The sequence below is a fragment of the Platichthys flesus genome, chromosome 14, assembly GCF_949316205.1.
Source record: "Platichthys flesus chromosome 14, fPlaFle2.1, whole genome shotgun sequence".
In the NCBI taxonomy this organism is placed as follows: domain Eukaryota; kingdom Metazoa; phylum Chordata; class Actinopteri; order Pleuronectiformes; family Pleuronectidae; genus Platichthys; species Platichthys flesus.
The window spans coordinates 3,366,512-3,386,496 of record NC_084958.1 but is presented as its reverse complement, the minus strand read 5'-3'; the positions used below and the strand labels follow the sequence as shown (position 1 = coordinate 3,386,496).

Below are 19,985 nucleotides of genomic sequence, written 5' to 3'. Positions count from 1 at the left end.
CAACTTGGAAAATCCCCGCTGGATATGAAGGGGTTAATATGCAGCGCCGACTGACAGCTGGAGGAATCCCTCCTCAGAGCGTTACCTGGGAAATCCGCGTCATTGCGTCACCTGACCGGAAAGGACAGAAAGGGGAAGAGAGACTCTTTCAGGAAACGCCAGGGGCAAACAAATCAGACAGCGTTCTGTCCAGCAGCAGCAAAGCTGCGCTAGAAAACGTGGAAAAAGCAGCGCTGGTACAGCCATAAAAAGTCTGGAGAAACGGCCGGTAAGAGAAAGATTTTGTTAGCGTAAGGATTGTAAAGTTGCGCAATCGCTTGTAGCGCACGTTAAAACGTGTGTTTAAGCGTGGACAATTGTTTGGTGTTTGATGCCACATGATTGTTTGACTGCAAATTGTTTGAAAACAAATGGGGTTTATATTTTGATCTGTAGATGGATAGAAATGATCTGAATACTGCTAAAGTTATTTCTATTTGACTTTATTGATCTATTTATATTTACATTTCAAATGAGTGATTATATATATAAAAAAAACCCAGTTAAGATGAATTTGTGCATTTAAAAATGAATTGATATTTAAAGCAGTTAAAAATGGTTTCATATATTTAGAACAGAATTCATGAAAATATGCTCAGACATTGAAAAGTATTAATAATATTTATATTTATATTTATGTATTTATATTTATAAGTATTTAAATGCGTATATGAAAAACATTTTTGTATTTACTATTTCATTCTGCACTGCATTTACTGTAGTTATTTTTGGTTTCTTTAAAGGTTTTTTACCTTGCAGTATACCTAGCAGTTTACCACTTGCAACCCACTTACAACTGTACCCACAATACCTACCTGCTACAACTTACCTGTACCTGTGAAAATACAAAAAGAAAAGTAAAGAGGAGTTAAAGAAGGAAAACGGTGTGGTCATTGCATGAGTGGAACCCAGTTAAACCTCCTACGGTCTGTACCAATCCCTTTCAAGCAGGGAAGCTGCACAAACACTATATAGCTTGACAGTAAAAAACCGCTGTAAGCTGGAACAGCAAGACAGTGGGAAAAAAAAACGGGACTGTAAGCTGGAACAGTGAAAACAGTGACCTGGAAAAAATAAAAGCACCCTGCAAACAGCAGGTGGACCCAAAACATCCAACATGGCTGAAACCATTGAGCAGCTCAAAAGTGAGCGGACAGTAGCCAAACGATCCTTCACACGACTAAGGAACAATATCATCAGAACTCACGACAGCATGTCAGAAGACCAGCTCCGAGATAGCTTCAGTAAAATCACCATTGCAGCCGAGAAAGTCATGGAAACCAATGACGAAGTCATGGCAGGTGTCATTGAAGAAGAGGAGGTAAAGCTGGATGAAGGAGGATCAGTTAAGCTGACCGAACAGCAAAGCGCTGACGTAGCTAAGACCATCAGTGAATGTAATCAGAAGCTGAAGGAAGTTAAAGAGCTACTTGGAAAAGCACTCTGGACAAAGTTTGGAGATGAACTGCGCACAGCTGTAGAACTAGCAGAAGCTGAAGCTGAGCGTGTTGGAAGAGTACACTCACCTGAAAACACTTGTGGTTTCCGCAAAGAAAGCGCACTGCAAATGGCAGCAGTGGGTTCCGGTGGAAGACCAACGAGAGTTCTGTGGTCGGCTGAAAGAGCTGGAACACCAGTCAACCAGGCTGGTCTCTAGAAAGGCTGACTTCATAACGGCAAGACTACCGGAAAACACAACTGACACTGCCAGCAATCACAACTTTACTCCAACCATTAGGCTGAAACCCACAGCTCTCCCGAGATTCTCTGGCTACAAGCGTGATTTTCACAGGTGGAGAAAGGACTGGGAGTCGCTCCAAAAACAGGGAGAAGTAACCGGCTCCAAAGAAGTGAAAAAGATACAGTTACTCGACAGTCTCGATGACAAGTTCAAAAAAGACTTTCGCCTGACCACCTAAAACACTGCAGATGACATTCTCCGCGTCTTGGAGAACCGCTATGGAAATCGAACGGCTATCGCCATTGAAATAGTGGAAGACCTACAGAAGATGCCATCTGTCAAAAGTAGTCAACCAAGGAAAATTGTGGAGTTGATTCAAGCCGTGGAGAAAGCACTCGGGGACCTGAGTGACCTCGGAGACACAGGCGCCATAAAGAATCCCCTTGTAACAAAAGCAATCGAGAGTAAACTCCCTGATTCCCTCAAAAAAGAGTGGCTTGTCTATGTAGCCGATCCAAATAATTGAGTAACGCTAGACAAACGGTTTGATCATCTCTTGGCATTCCTCCAGAAGCAAGAAGCTATCTATGAGGAGCTTGAGCAGCTACGAGATGAGGAGCCAAGTAAGCCAAGTTGGAGAGACAACAGGATTGAGCAGAAAAGTGCAAGAACCAAGTCTACAAAGTCAGCTGATGACCAAGGCTGTGTAGTCTGTGGTGATGCCAAACACAAGACAAAACTCTACTTCTGCAAGCAATTCAAGGCTCTGACTGCAGCCGAAAGGAAGTCTTCAGTAAAGAAGTTGGGAGCGTGTACAAGATGCCTTGAGGTTCACGATGACCGGTCATCCTGCAAATCCTGGCTTTCTATGCAAAAATCAAGACTGCAGAGAAGAACAGGCTGAGCATCACTTCTACCTCTGTCCTAAATCTATGTCAAAGAAGTCTGACAAGTCGGAAAAGGATAAAGGCAGAAGGAAGTACACAGAGGGTCAAGAGGATTTCATCAAAAATCTCCCACCCGACCTAGCAAAGCAGTTCAGGGAGGTCTTCTCAAACGTTGCCTCCAAAGTCTTCACAACTTCAAATGACCAGCAAGGTCTACTTGAAAAAAACGGGATGCAGGAGCTTCCAGTGATCATGATGCTACTCGTCGTCACAGCTAACGCCGGAGAGAAAGTCGGAACACTCATCGACTTAGCATCTGACACCAATTACATCACTCACAGAGCAGCAAGCCGTCTGAATCTGAAGAGTGAAGACATCATACTCATTGTCCATGGAGTAGCCGGAATGAAGGGCCAAGTAAAGACAAAGCGCTATCTCCTCAAAATCTGTGTATCCACTTCCAAGGACACACTGAGAGCACATCAATTGGTTTGCTATGGGCTTGAGAACATCGCAGATGTCCACAAAAGTGTAACACCTGGACAACTGCAGCCATTCTTCCCAGATGTACCTCTTGATGAGCTTGTGAGGCCCAAAGAGGTGGAGCTTCTCATTAGCCACAGAGAAGGCCGGCTAGCTCCACAGAGAGTCAAAGTTGTGGGATGGACCCCTCGGGAAAACGGTTGGAGGAACCCACCCCAAACTGTGCGAGGAGGTTGAAGTGTCAGCCCACATGTCAAAGACGCATTTTGCAAGATCAATGAGAGCGGCAGCTGTGAAATATGAAGAGCTCACTTACAGTCCAGAACAGAACATCTCAAACAAAGAAGTATTCGAAACACAAGGATCAACCGCTTCAACCAGCAAACAAAGCTTCCTGGAGTGGTGGAACTGGGATAGCATTGGCGCCGCATGCGAGCCCAGATGCGGCGGCTGCCGTTGCGGAAATTGCCAGCCCGGTGGCAAAGAAATGACCCTTGCAGAAGAAAGGGAGCTTGAGGTGGTAAAAGAAGGACTCACGTATGTCATGAGCGATGATCACAGCAGACAACCACATTGGCACGCAAAGTATCCCTGGCTAGAGGATCCAGCCTCACTGCCGAACAACAGAGGAGCAGTGGAAGCAACATTCCTGAGGACAGAGAAGCAGCTAGCCAAAGCACCAGAGTGGAAGTCTGCTTACAAAGCTCAGGTGCATGACATGGTGGAAAGAGGAGCTGCAGTCAAGTTGACTGAAGAACAGATCAATACCTGGAAGGGACCAGTATGGTTTGTAAGTCACCTTATAGCACCAAACCCACACTCTGTAACAACCCCGGTAAGACTCGTCTGGAATAGCAGTCAAAAGTTCAAAGGATCCAGCATGAACGACCTACTGATGAAGGGGCCAGACGTCCTCAACCAGATACGTGCTGTCCTCCTGAGGTTCAGAGGGGGAACCAAAGCTGCCTTAGGGGACATCACAAAAATGTACAACTCAGTATGGTTGGAAGACCGTGAGATGCACCTCCACAGGTTCCTCTGGCGAGACTCAGAAGAGGAGGAGATGGAGGAGTACGCTATCACCAGAGTCATCATTGGTGATAAACCGGCAGGCTGCATTGCACAGCTCGCCATGTGAGAAACAGCCAACCTACCTTCCTTTGCCCACCTCGAAGAGGAGCGAGGAGTACTTCAGAATGACAGCTATGTCGACGACATCCTAACATCTCACAATGACCTTGAGAAACTGAAAACCATCACAGCGAATGTGGAGCTAATCCTGAAAGCTGGAGGTTTCCTGTTGAAGCCTTGGGTCTTCTCAGGCCAAAGTGGGAGGAAGGTGAAAGACGATGCGAGCAAGACCAAAGGTAACAACATGGTTCTCCCGAATCAAATGAGGGATGACGAGAACAAAGCACTTGGTCTCGGTTACCTCGTAGAAGAGGATAAGCTCCATGTCATGTCATCCATAAACTTCTAAAAGAGAAAGTAGAAGATGCGACTTGGCCAAGACCTTCGACTAGACCAAGTAAGAGCGCAGACCCCCAACCCTTTGACAAGAAGGGACCTCCTGAGTCAAGTCTCAGGGTTATATGATCCAGTTGGCCTGGTGACTCCTGCCAAGCAAAAGGGTGCCATCCTTGTGCGGAGAGCATTCCAGGAGGCAAAGAGTGTCAACTGCCCTGTCAAAGACACCTGGGACACAGCATTGTCAGACAGCCTCAGAGAAGATGCAGTCCGGCTCTTCGAAGAGTATGTGCAACTCGGGTGGATTACATTCACCAGGGCCATAATGCCTCCAAGCTTCAGTGGAGAACCTTGGGCAATAACATTCTCAGATGGAAGCGAGCAGGCCTACGGCGCAGTGATGTACCTCCGGTGGAACACTGAGCAGGGCCCAGTCGTCACTCTAGTGGAGTCCAAGGCAAAGCTAACTCCTTTAGACCACAAAGGTGATGCTGTCAAAGCAGAGATGTGCGGAGCAGTGTTTGCCTCACGGCTCAAAAAGTACTTCGAACAGCACATCAAGAGCCGAGTTGACAAGTGGTTCCATATCATTGACAGCCAAACAGTTCTCGGTGCAATCCAAAGAGAGAGCTATGGTTATCAAACCCTCTTTGCAAACAGGATCGGCGAGATCCAGAACACAACAGCAACCCGAGATTGGTGGTGGATTCCTGGTCCTCTCAATATTGCTGATATCATAACCAGAGGGGCCAGTCCTCAAGACCTGGATGAAAGTTCAGAATGGCAGAACGGACCAACATTCTTGAAGCTACCAGTGGATGAGTGGCCAGTTAAATCTGCCAAAGAGTTGGTGATGGCTGCCAGAGACGGTGTCAACAGATTACAGAAGAAAGCGTTTGTTGCTGCACTGACCCGAGCACAAGCCAAGGCACAACTGCTGCCGGATCCAAAGGATACTGACACGCAGAAGCCTTCTGAACTAAAGCAAGACCAGGAACCAACTCAGACCCAAACACAACAAAAGAGGCCACCAGCAGGATCAACTGTCCAAGAACTGGTGGATGTCAAGCGGTTCAGTAACCTAAGCCGACTTGTCAAAACAGTCGCCTGGATCCGGAGAGCAGCAAGGATGTTCATGAAAGGGAACAAGCGAACTGCAAACAATCCAAAGTGGGAGGCAGTGTTGTTTTCAAAAGTCATCTCAGTGACAGAGAGGGAAGACGCCCTAAAAGACATCTTCCTTGCGGCACAGCAAAGTGCATCCTTCCCAAGCACAACCACAGACAGGCTGGTGGTGTACAGAGACCAAGAGACTGGATTGTTGGTCTGTGGGGGTCGTGTGCAGATCTTCAATGAAGATAAAGTTGCTGTCCCCATCTTGCCTTACAAAGCCTGGGTGTCGACACTGTTAGCACGAGAAGCCCACGAGGAGAACCACGATGGAGTGGCCGGGACCTTGCTCAAGATAAGAAGAAGAGCATGGGTCGTGAAAGGTCGGAGAATTGCTCAAAAAGCGGTCGAAAACTGCATGTTCTGCAGGAAAACTAAAGCAAAAAGATGCCAGCAAATAATGGGTGATCTACCTCCAGAGAGGACAGAACCAGCTGCCCCATTCCACTACACAACAGTCGACCTCTTCGGACCCTACCAAGTCAGGGATGATGTAAAGAAAAGAGTGTCACTGAAGGTTTGGGGAATTGTGTTTTGTTGCATGGCCTCCAGAGCTATTCACACCGAGCTGGTGAACTCTCAGTCCACAGAGAGTTTTTTGTTTGCCTACCAGAGGTTCACAGCACTAAGAGGTCATCCAAAGAAAATCTGGTCAGATCCTGGGACCAACTTCATTGGGGCTAAGCCAGTCCTAGAAGAACAGTACCGATTCCTTGCCAATCTTGACAAAGCTACCCTGGAGGAGAGAGCTGCCAAGGATGGCACAGAATGGTCATGGAAGATTCATCCAGCCGATTCTCCACACCGGAATGGTGCCGCAGAAGCTGCTGTGCGCATTGTCAAGAGAGCACTGCAGAGTCTTGGAGGAGAGTCCGGCCTAAGTTGGAGTGAATTCCAAACAACTCTCTACATGGCTGCCAATCTTGCAAATGAAAGACCAATTGACGCCAGGACACAGAGCCGAGAAGACAGCGTCCAGTTCATCACTCCTAACTGTCTCCTGCTCGGACGAGCATCACAGGGTGGAGATGTCAGAACATTCGACTTCGGTGACTATCCCTACAAAAGGCTTAAAGAAATGCAAGCGCAAGTTAACAAGTTCTGGAGGAACTGGAGTCAACTTGCTGGTCCTAACTTATTCGTAAGAAACAAATGGCATACCGCCAAGAGAAATGTCGCAGTCGGGGACATCGTCTGGATGGCGGACCAAAACGCCCTTAGGGGTCAGTTCAGGATTGCAAGAGTGGTTAGCGTCAACTCGGACAGCAAAGGAGTTGTGAGGGACGTCAATGTCAGAACCTTCCCAAGCTTCCCCGTTCCTGTCACAAGGCCTACCGGGGCAAAAGTAAATCACCGAACATCTAAGAAATTCAAAGAAAAAATCCCAGCAGTAGTTCTTCACAGAGACGTAAGGCGACTAGTGGTCTTGCTTCCCACAGAAGAACAGAACTAAACATCTGACCCAAGCTGCACCTGTAACATGCGACCTCCCAGGTGTCTCCACTGGAAGGTCGAGTGGGAGGTGTGAAGTCAACTTGGAAAATCCCCGCTGGATATGAAGGGGTTAATATGCAGCGCCGACTGACAGCTGGGGGAATCCCTCCTCAGAGCGTTACCTGGGAAATCCGCGTCATTGCGTCACCTGACCGGAAAGGACAGAAAGGGGAAGAGAGACTCTTTCAGGAAACGCCAGGGGCAAACAAATCAGACAGCGTTCTGTCCAGCAGCAGCAAAGCTGCGCTAGAAAACATGGAAAAAGCAGCGCTGGTACAGCCATAAAAAGTCTGGAGAAACGGCCGGTAAGAGAAAGATTTTGTTAGCGTAAGGATTGTAAAGTTGCGCAATCGCTTGTAGCGCACGTTAAAACGTGCGTTTAAGCGTGGACAATTGTTTGGTGTTTGATGCCACATGATTATTTGACTGCAAATTGTTTGAAAACAAATGGGGTTTATATTTTGATCTGTAGATGGATAGAAATGATTTGAATACTGCTAAAGTTATTTCTATTTGACTTTATTGATCTATTTATATTTACATTTCAAATGAGTGATTATATATATAAAAAAAACCCAGTTAAGATGAATTTGTGCATTTAAAAATGAATTGATATTTAAAGCAGTTAAAAATGGTTTCATATATTTAGAACAGAATTCATGAAAATATGCTCAGACATTGAAAAGTATTAATAATATTTATATTTATATTTATGTATTTATATTTATAAGTATTTAAATGCATATATTAAAAACATGTTTGTATTTACTATTTCATTCTGCACTGCATTTACTGTAGTTATTTTTGGTTTCTTTAAAGGTTTTTTACCTTGCAGTATACCTAGCAGTTTACCACTTGCAACCCACTTACAACTGTACCCACAATACCTACCTGCTACAACTTACCTGTACCTGTGAAAATACAAAAAGAAAAGTAAAGAGGAGTTAAAGAAGGAAAACGGTGTGGTCATTGCATGAGTGGAACCCAGTTAAACCTCCTACAGTCTGTACCAATCCCTTTCAAGCAGGGAAGCTGCACAAACACTAGATAGCTTGACAGTGCGTTCATTGAGGTAGGAAGAGAGCAGGGAGAGAGCAGAGCCTGAGACACCGAGGTCCTGAAGGGAGGTTATGTCCGATTAGTGAGGGATGGATAAAATGTTATGTAGATAGGCTCAACTAAACAGTGTTTGGAGTTGGGATTTCAACAGTCCAATGTTTGCGGTTGCATTACTGTAAGCATGGAACATCTTATCAAGTACTTTGAAAAAATGAATAGGATAACTGGTTAGGCCTAGCAATGAGAGCAAAAACCAATAAGATAAGATACATTTATTGATCCCAAACACATGCACAATCACACGACATGCAGATTAGGGAAATTTGTCTTCTGCTTTTGTCCCATCTGGTGAACATCACAGGAAACACAGAGCAGTGGGCAGCCATGCACAGCACCCGGGGAGCAGATGTTGGGGGAGTAAGGTGCCTTGCTCAGGGGCACTTAGACAGTGGGGGTAGGGAGAGGGCTCTTTGGACTTTGGAACAGATCCAGGTGTTGTCCTGGCAGGTATGTTGTATTGTCACCGCAAGGAGTCGAACCAGCGACCTTCCAGTGCTAAATTGTCTGCCCATAGTCCAATTATTCAAGCATTTAATTATACCTAACAATTCCCCTGCCCTGAGGAGACCAACAATGACATTATCCTGCTGACAGGTTTAGTCTCTGTTCAGTTTGAGGTGAAATACTTGCTGACAACATGTGATTGAAAGCTTAACAAGGTTCTCTTACTGGTGTTTGCATAGTTGACCTTCATCTTCCCTGGCCAGTTGCCATGGTTACAGCACTGGACAAACCTTGCCTTTAATTTCATGTGTCGATCCCTCATCAAGACGGTTTAAGTTATGAAGACGGTTAGTTTTGTTTTGCAACCTGAGCAAATGTCTCTAAACCAACTGTTACTGTAACTGCTGAGCCAGATGTGACATTAGAAGAGACTTTAACGTAATCAGTGTGCAAATAGATGAACATATATAGGTTCCTCAAACAATAACTCATTTCACTCTACTCTATGATTTCTATGGCATGCATTAGATATTCTGAATTATGAAAAGTGACCTTGTTAATGTATATTTAATAAAGGTGTAAAACAGCATGCATTTGCTTTGTATATAAAATATTTTCTTCAATGCCACTTGACAGCAGAAAATATAGGTAAATATATATATAGAAGTGTTAGTCATGGTGACAGAAAGTGTCAGTAAAGTAGAAACAAATTAAACTTCTCATAGAGATAAGCAAACAGAAATAATGCTTAAGGCACTGATGGAGCTGTAGTAGCTCATTGTTTCCTAAAGGGGGCAGCAAAGTGGCACATTTTGTTAGATAGGGTGTTCTGTGATGACAGTAGCCCACACCCAAATCACTGGCCATTCTAATGCAAAAAGTTAAAAAGACGATAGATATGCTGTATGTGTCATATTCAGAGTTAGTACACGATGCAAAACATGTATCTAATCTGGTTACTAAATCTAATACTTCATAGACAAGACAAGGGACAATTGCCCTTGTCACAAATTATACACTGCTTCATTGTGCCAAGGTATAATCAATGTATCTGTAATATCCATTCATATAGAAGTCATTGTATATTGTATGTTGCTTATTCTTTGAATGATCACTGGGGGAGAGCGTGGCCTAGCGGTGCAACAAGAAGGTCGCTGGTTCGAATCCCACTCTATCCCATCTGCATGCCTAAGTGTCCTTGGCAAGATACTGAACCCCTAGATGGCCCCTCATAAAATGATGAGTGTTCTAAAAATGTAAGTCGCTTTGGATAAAAGCGTCAGCTAAATGACATGTAATGTAATGTAATGAGACATTTGGGTTAAAGCCTGGACACGTCACCAGTCGGTTGCAGGCTGTTCCAGAGACACCATCCAGTGATATTACCTGATCAGCCTTCATTAAACATACCGAACACAAATAAATGACTCTATGGATACGTCAGCTGGTTGGTGTAGCTTTTGATCCAGAGAGAGATAACTTCACTCAATTGTTGCCATGACCTTTGTCCTTCTTCAGGACGAATTGTAATACCTATGGTGACACTGAAACGTTTCATCTAGCACCATTATGAGGTCACTGACCACCTGCTGAGGTAGTCAGCTTTGTTTCCATGCCTGCATTATCAAACTCCAAAAACTATTACAGACTTTACTCCTCACAAAACACTTCTATTATCAAACTTATTTTAACTTAAATCAATCAATCAATCAAATTTTATTTGTATAGCCCATATTCACAAATCACAATTTGTCTCATAGGGCTTTAACAGGGTGTGACATCCTCTGTCCTTAACCCTCAGCAAGAGTAAGGAAAAACTACTAAAAACCCTTTAAAAGGGTAAAAATATGTGGAAACCTCAGAGAGAGCCACATGTGAAGGATCCCTCTCCCAGGACGGACAGAAGTGCAATAGATGCCACATGTAGGAAAACATCATCAAGATTAAAGTTTTTAGCAGCATTGATGAGGGTAAACATTTTGAAGGATAACTTCAATACTATATGTCAAGCAGTCCAGGGACAATCATAGTCTAAATAACACCTGGCATTGGTTACATTTCAATCAAAGATTACTGAAGAACACATAGTATATGTAGAAAAGCACAATCTCAGTTTGGCACTACCTATCTGAACATACATGTGATCAGTTGTAATCATTTGACTTGACTTTTACCTTTTTAATACTGTTAAGTTGTACTTTGGTGCTCTCTGACGGAGGGTTGATGAATCTTGGCCCTGTTCTCTGTGTGACTTGCTCAGATGTGGATCACAGACACTGCAGTCCATGTTCTGCTTTTAGATCCACAGTGTGGAAACAGGGGAGCTCACCTGAATTTAGACGGCTCCGAGGACAGTTTCCTGATAAAGCATGTAGGTCAATTAACATAAGCTGCCTGGAGGATAGAAATTGTCAAAGAGAAAAAAAAGAGTGAAGGAAGAATAATAGGGACTGTGAACTATTTGTCCCCCTCGATGTTTTCCTGCACATGCTTTTCTACAAAATAGCAAAATACATCTTGTCTTGTTTAATTCAGCCCATGTGGAAGTTGAAGAATGTGAAAGTGTAACAGTGCCTACAGCTTTATAGTCCTCTCAGTGTGTTTTATATACAGTACAATGTTTGAGAGTTTCGCTGTCCATCTTGAAGTAATCAAGGTCGTAGAACAGTTTGGCCTTTCGCTCTGTTGTCCCGCTGTTTCATGGCTGTTTTCTCAACCTCTGCTGTTTCCTACATCCAAGGGTGGATCTGTGGCCTCCAAAAGAAACACTGGCATGATTTCCATGCCAGCATTCCAGCCAACGGGCTACCAAAAACAACCAAGGGAGAAAATAACATACAGCTAAGAAAAAATATTAATAATATAGTAGAGACGAAAAAAAATAATTAAAGCTGAATCATTTGAAAGTTAATTGTCAGTCATGAGCAGGGGCAGCGTGCAGGTGAGGGCGATGAAAACGAAACACTGATCTGTCATTATTTGGAAGATAACCACTGTGAGCAAGTACACCTGCAGGCTGCAGAGAAAAGAGAGAGAGAGAAAGAAAGAAAGACAGAGAGGAAGAGAGAGAGAGGAGGAGAGATAACAGTGTAGAGAGAGAGAGAAAGGAGGAGCAACTTAGAGAAAAGAGCACTACAGAGGCTGAGAGCTGCACACACAGCAGTGAGTAGTTTCAGGAGAGGACACAGGCAGAGGACAGGAAACAAGAAGAAAAGTAAGAGAGAGGGAAAAAAAGAGGTAAAGAAGACAAAAACACTCTTGGCTGGGAATCCATCCATCCCATCCGGCCGACTGCAAAAGCTCCAGTCTGCAGTGAATGGTCAAAACCAGTGTGACTGGGCGCCTACTGGGAGAACTGACCACAGTGAGCAGACTGCAGAACAGCATGGCTGACGGCGTGAGCGAGGAGTTAGAGCATAACCTGGAGAAAGATGAGCTGAGCTGGGGCTACGAGGAAGGTAGGCTGCTCTTCAGCAACATGGAGGGATGCTGGGAAAAAATGTCAAAAGCTACTTTAGGCAGCATGAGTGGAAATTACTAACTGTGTCAGCATGTTTGTTATTTAAAAGGAGTTTTGCGCTGACATATGGTTCACAACCTGGTTGTCTGTTGGTGAAGTGTAAGACAATAATTTATCAGAAATCACTGTATTTTTTGCCAAGGATTGGTTGGGTTTAGTTGGAGCATTTGCTGTAAACACTGATGCTGTTTCCTCTTAAAATGTCTTTAATTGGGCGTTTCTTGCTGTGATGCATGCTGTATTTGAAACCTGACATGCATGTATACCATCTTTTATCCTCCATTATTTTTAACCCTAACCCGAACAATCTCGGCGTCATTCTCTAACACATTGTGAATGCTTGGAAGTGATAAATCAGCCCACACCAAAGACATGTAAGATTATATATAAAAAACAACTACTGGGGTTTTCTGTCTGGAACCAGGGGCCACTTCCACCTTGTTACCTCTACTATTAGATATAGTTTCTCATGCTGGATGTTCATTTTAAACAGCTGTAGCCTAAGGAAAGATGACACTAATAACTACTAAAAACACACCTGTTCTCCCAGGCTTTCTCCTCGAGTTGAGTATGGTTCATCGCAGCTGATTTTATTTTTCTTATTGTATTTCTTAAATTTTATTTTTATTATTTTTTATTTTACATTAATAATTGTATTTGATCTGTATTACTTGCACTATAATGTATTAAGTTTTTACTGTCCTTTGGTTGTACCAATTAACCTGTAAAGCACTTTGGTCAACCAAGTTGTTTTTAAATGTGCTATATAAATAAAATTGACATTGACATTGACTAATACAATGCAAATGATACAAATAACTAATCATAATACAATAATAACATTATGAGTGTTATTTTTGTGATGTCGACATGATCAAAAGACCACAGATGACTCAGACTGGTATAGGCTTAGCTAAGGTCAGTCAGCACATGTCAGACTCAACTACATAATTTTGTGAAAAGTGAAAGCATCCAGCAGTGGTGGGAGCTGATTGGTTGTTAGCAACAATTCAAACCTTTTAAAGAAAAATCGTCATCATTTTCTGCACTCTATGTCAGTTTACTGATACTTTTCCAAGACATTTACAGACATATGGAAATATTATAATAATATATCATAACTGTCACTCGTTTCATATATGTATATACGTTTTCTCACTGTGTTTTCCTTTTATTGCTGCCTTTACTGAGCACTGAGGGATGTGCTGTGTTACTGAACTGTAAAATCCTTACTGTAAGTATACTGATGGTGTGAAACTGTGTGTAAGCATCGATTAGATGCTGATCAATAGCAAATACCTGAACAGTAAGTTGTTGAGAGGCTAAGCAGAGTCAACTGCGTTTGTTGTTACCATCCGACAAACAGGCAGCACCATGGTAACAATGTGTAGACCAGCTGCTTGTGACCATGGGCAGGGCAACGCAAACGTTGTGATTCAGTGCTGTATGAAGTTATCGTAAGAATAATTTCTGCTCCATAATAATCCATTGCAATATATCACTTTACACAAGGATAGCATCGACACCAAATGGATTACTTATTGTAACATGATATTCAGAAAATGAACGTCAACACAGAGTGAGGAGACAACATGACTAAGAAATATGGATAGAGCGATACAAATAACTGTGTGTGAGAAAAATGCAGGCTGACATGGATGTGGGCAACATTTCCACCAATTGTCCAAAAGTGAAGCCAAAATATCCCAGATATGGATGCTACCATGTTGTGATGGAGTAGAGTGGTCCCACTAATACAATTGCACAACCAATCCTGAGTCAGTCTCCTCTGTCAGTCATGAAATCTCACTCCATTTTTAAGCATCAAATAAGGAATTGGAATCCGAAACATGAAAAGTGAACTACTTAAGATCAGTGGTGTAGTGGGGCCTAGAGAAGTGGGTAAACTCTTACTTTCTATTTTTTTTTAAGTAGTACGCTCAGGAAAGGATAAACGTTGTGTATTATAAACAGTAACAAGTCAAACTAAATTAACATTTAACTTAATTATTAGTTCACCCAATACTGGCCCACAGGTGATTCAACCACATGATTATACCTTTTGAGTCAACTACATATGGGCCTGTAGGGTCTTTTGTACACTGTTGATTTTGCAACAGACAGCGTGCCACCATTATAAATTAACATTACTTGTCATGGTACAGGGAAATATTAATATATCATAGTGTGCAAATAGGCCTATCACTAGATAAATATCTTCACTGCATGTTATTAACATAATTTACAAGGTTCTACCATTAAAAAGTAGTCAGCTTGGTTGATGTCTTCACTTTAAATTGTTATACAAGAGGTAGAATCTTTGATGCAGCCAGCCAACAGAGGGCAACGAAGGTGTATTCACTATATCATTGCTCTCAACAATATCACAAGCTAATTGCTAGCTTTGAGATTGTTTTTCTAAATGCAGAGTAAGATTATGGCTTACTGTGCACAGTCACCAGAGAGCTATGAAACACAGACACAGTTTGCCTTTATGTTGTTGTATAACTGCAGTCAAGCACTCTCTGCCTTTAGTAAATCGTTGTCAAGGTTATAGTTGCTGAGGAAAAAGGGAATGCGATCAGGCCCCTCACTTCTCTTTGCCATGGAGTGAACAGTCAGCCAGTGTGGTGTGTGTGTGTGTGTGTGTGTGTGATGTGCAAGCAGTATAAGGACAGACTGTGAGCACTGGAGTTGGTTTTCTTGGAGGGATATATGGGTACTGGACTTTCCAGAACATGATACTCAACAAATGTGTTGCTTTCCTCCTTTAAAACACACATTGGGTGCCACACATCTTACAATGTTTGCATTCTACCATTGGAGTGACTTTGGTCAGCAAAAAGCTGAAATGAATCCAGATTTGTGTGCCACTTTTATCCCGCTAAGTATCACTTTCAATAGACTGAGATAGTTCTCTCTCTGCTGTCGTTCAACCAAAAATTAAAATTATAATCTCTTACAAATACACACGCTGCTTATATTCTGATTCTGTATCCCCCTGATGTCGTATGTTATGCTGATCCTTTCCCTACAACATCAACCTGCTTAAAAATGACTAGATAAATAAATGTGATTATTATTATTGATAATAATAATAATAAGAATCTTGTCTTCTTCCCTTCTCTTCTCCCCTCATTGTTGCAGTCACATTCAAACAAAACACTGAACAATGACTAGATTTATACGAATACCAATAATCTGAATGTCGATTTGATTCTGACTACAATGTTAATTTGATTATGATGTTTAACTGAGCTGCTAATAGAATATTCCATTCACATTCCCATTAACATGTTGCAGAGCATAGACTGGGTTTGACTCGTAACGTATGGGACTAATTGCGATTAGTGAATACGGGCTATACAAATAAAATTTGATTGATTGATTGATGTTTGAAAAGTATGTCCACATCATATGTCCGACATTGTCACCTGAACCCCAACCTGAAATAGTTAAATGTTAATGTAAAGTGTTTGAAAATGGAAATCTATTTTATTGTGATTCAGCTATACTTCACATCATATTTTAATTTGTACGTCTATATATGTTTTTGTGTGTGTTTAATATTGTTAAATCATCACATTGCACATGCACAGATCAATAACAGTACAGACATGTACAGTGTATGTAATGTGAATTTTTGTGTCCCTGTCCCTATTATCACTCAGGTGTAGAGTGGGGACTCCATTTCCCAGCAGCCAATGGCGAGTATCAGTCTCCAATTAACTTAAACTCCAGGGAGGCCCAGTATGACCCGTCCCTCCTAGACGTAGGCTTATCACCAAACTACGTGGTGTGTCGAGACTGTGAGGTCATCAACGAGGGACACACTGTCCGCATCCTTCTCAAGTCCAAGTCAGGTGACTCTCAGTAGACATGACATCATGTCAACACACACACACACACTACTCGCTGATTTGGGAAGTGCTAAAAAAGCAGGATGTGTGTTTGGTTTTTGATGTTAGTCACTGAGGTCTATAGTAGTTAGTGACATATTCATTCTTAATAAAAACATGTAAAATCAATTATAAATCTAACTCACTCACTTTTGGTCTTGACATCTTTGATTTGTCCTCTGTTTCCTGTGTTGAGCTTGCTAACAATACCCCGGGGTTTCCCACTCTGTGTTGCCAGTGGTTACCGGGGGGCCGCTGCCCAGTGATCACGAGTTTGAGCTTCATGAGGTTCGATTCCACTGGGGCAAAGAGAACCAGAGAGGATCAGAGCACACTGTCAACTTCAAGGCTTTCCCTATGGAGGTACACAGGCAGTCATGCACGCCCACACACACACGCACGCACGATTGCACGATTTTTGAACAAAAATCTGGGGATGAGAAGCAGAGTATTAAGTACTGGAATGACGAATGGAAGGCAGACTGGGCGGAGTTGCTGAGCTGATCACAGGGAGGAAAGAATTATGACTATGAAGCCCGAGAATGGAGACCATGTCTGCTAACACACACACACACACACACACACACACACACACACTCACACACACAGACACACACACACACACACACACACACACACACACACACACACACACACACACACACACACACACACACAGCCCATTAACCATTAAGGCCATGGCCATGGAGTGTGGGGGGGTGGTTGTTACCAGACCAACAGTGATGATATTTAGACTTCTGGCACTGTTGTCCTTCAGCAAGAGAAAGAACATAGCTTTTTGAGTTCTTGAATACCTGTTTTTTCTTCTCTGACAAGTAACACTTCTATACAAATGAGTATTAGGATCAGGTATAATGGGTACACAAATGTAAGACAGAGTTCTTGAGGCATTTAAGTGTTAGAGTTGGATAATAAACTTAAGAATAATGCTAAACTCTTTAAATCCCCCAATTAGATTAAGTTATAAGAGTGAATGACAGCTCTGTGAGTTACCATATTTCATGCTTTTTCAGTCTGCATGAATGTGGCCACATGTTGCAAGCTTGTGTGGTGGCTCATCTGGATGGAGAAAGATTGTATAGTAATTAAAATGATAATAATAATATTAATTGAATTGAAACTAGTGATTGAGACTATAAACTCCTTAGGAAAATGTTGATAATGATGTTATAATTAAAGTGAGAAGTGCAATCATTTTCTCTTAGACCTCTAGAGAAACTGACTTCTTCAATGGGGTCACCTTCTGCCGGTCATTCACGTTTTGTTGATTAAGATCATTTACAGTCTATGAGAATGAGTCGGATATAAGTAGGTCACCAGGCGAGTGGAGATACTTGTCAGATTGATCTCAGACATGCAGGTAGATTAAAAGCCACTCTCCACAAAAAGCACATACAGGCACACTCAGACAGTACCAGGGACACATTAGGAAGAAGCAGCTTTAGAATGAGGAGGTTCAAACTGACGCTCGGGATATTTGACAGCTGTACCTGTTTATCTGAGTGTTGATAAAACAAGGGCAAAACTTGCAAAAATCTGCACATGAAGATCTAAAACCCTCAAATGAATGACCTCACTCATGAATAAAGATAGGAGAGAAACTACATAGTTTCATTGTCTGACATCAGAAATAGAAAAAATATGAGAACAAGTTGCTGCCACAAAATTATTAGGTGTACTTCAAGATTACAGACTATAGCGATGCTAAAATATGTGTTTTTGAAACTGAAGAAAGACAATGGAGATTTTAGACTTCGGCCTCCAGCATTTGAGTCAAGCAAAGTTGCTTCTTACCTCCAGCTCTGCACTGAAAGTACAGACAAGACAATGGTGTCTACCTTCTCATCTGTCTTTCTCCCGCTCATAAGGGACCTAAATGAGTGTGTTTCCTGTTGTTGAACCATTTCTGTTCATAGTCTGGCCCTATCATCTGGCATTTAGTTGATATTATATGCTAAAAGCGAAACGTTGGAAATGGTAAAACTGCCTCAGCAGCACACTGACTTTGATGATAATCAGTGCTTCACTCTTCATTGGTTCATTCGTGGGTCATCATTTTGCACTCTTAATTATATTTTTGCTTAGATACATTATTTTTGAAGGGAGGCTATAACTTAGCGTAACTTATCATCTTCCCAGTTCTTAATATTGAATCAAGACTATAAATTACCCAATTGTTTCTATAATCCTAGACAGAAGTTTGAATACTAAACTTTCGTTAACCCTCACTCAATACTCAGGTTTGGTAACTGATTGGTACTATTTGAAGGTGGCTTATATTAGCGTGTTCAAATTTCCAATACTATTCTTTTAAGTTACCAGTTGTGGGCATCGACTGTGGAACCAGCACCTCCTGTTAGAGGTACTGTGCTATTTAAACAGCAAGGTGGACAGTAACGGAGCAGTCATGTGCTTCTACATGGAGAAACACACGCCGTGTTGGACGCATCAATCACCTTGCTCATTCACCTTGAATGTGGTGAGGTCATGTGGTGCGTAACTTCCAATCAGTTGTCTTGTTTTACTGCCAGCGGTAGAAAAGAGAAAAGCTCAACTTTGAACGTTCATTTGATCAAATACCAAAGTGCAGGCCCTATAGCCAATCAAATCATATTAATGGACATACAGGTCCTGCCTGACATGAGAATGAGCTTTAAAGGGATAGTTCACCCAAAAATGTGCGGCACATATGTGAGTGATCAGTAAAGACGAGGTCAGGGTGGTTGACCAAAATCATTTAGAAGAATTGTTCTTGCTACAAAGTTAGGTTGTGACATGTTTCTCTCTCAACAATTGGTGTTGGAGTTCTTTTGAGCACAACTGCGATCTTCTTCTAAACTCAAACAAATACTTTTACATTTCAACATTGTAAGCACACCTTGAGGTGGAAGATCACAATTATTTTCATATATGCTTTTTTGTAACTCGGTTGAAGGGCAATAACGAACTAAAAGTATTTTATTTTTTAGTTAGGAGAACATATTAGGCACATATAGCTTAAAGTATAAGCCTGGTGGTTCTTATTGTTAATTGTTAAGACTAACTATTGTTACTGTTGTTAACAGATGCCAAATAAAAACATCTGTGGTTGATAGTACCCTCTTCCTCTCTTCAGAACATATCAATGAGCTACTGAGTGATGGGCTTCATCTGTAAGACATACAGTGAACTGTTAATTTGAATCAGTCATACATACTTTGATCTGTTACAAGAGACCATCAATCAATCCACAGCTGATTGAGGGACTTTTGCTTAAAACTACAATACGATTTTTTACCAGTAAAATATTAACCTTTAAATAGGAGAAATACACTCTAGATCTGTTTGGAGTTGAGTACCACAGGCAACTTGCTCTCTCCTCCCTCTGTTCACATTAACTTGACTTAAGAGCCCATAGAGAAAACCTTCAGTCACCACCAGCTGCTGGTTTCTTAAACTCTGACTTACCACTGCTCCCTACACCTGTTTACAACAATGGCCTTTCAAATACAAGTTGTGTTCTGTTGTGTTTTCATGCAGCTCCATCTCATTCACTGGAACAGCACTCTGTTTAACACTGTGGAGGACGCCCTGGGGAAGAAGAATGGAGTCCTCATCATAGCTTTGTTTGTGCAGGTAAACTTTAACTAAGTCAAGACATAACAGCATCAAAGGCTCCATGGAGTCTCCATGGTTCGAAGGCTGGCATCAACGTTATATATTCATGTGCTAAAAAATAAAATCACACATGACGATCGAAAAATAGTCCCTTAACACAAAGA

General features: G+C 42.1%; 1 protein-coding gene across 3 annotated transcripts in view; it reads left to right on the top strand.

Moving 5' to 3' along the window:
* Positions 1–11,955: 11,955 nt before the first annotated feature.
* Positions 11,956–19,985, top strand: part of ca8 (carbonic anhydrase VIII) — a 44,975-nt gene continuing 36,945 nt past the window's right edge. For 2 of the 3 annotated variants that reach the window (XM_062404702.1, XM_062404700.1), the window contains exons 1-4: positions 11,956–12,242; positions 15,976–16,167; positions 16,442–16,566; positions 19,744–19,839. In XM_062404702.1, the coding sequence (XP_062260686.1) occupies positions 12,101–12,242; positions 15,976–16,167; positions 16,442–16,566; positions 19,744–19,839 (555 nt within the window). In that variant the 5' untranslated portion in view covers positions 11,956–12,100. The remainder of the gene's footprint in view (positions 12,243–15,975; positions 16,168–16,441; positions 16,567–19,743; positions 19,840–19,985) is intronic. The other variant, XM_062404701.1, reaches the window with a different exon arrangement.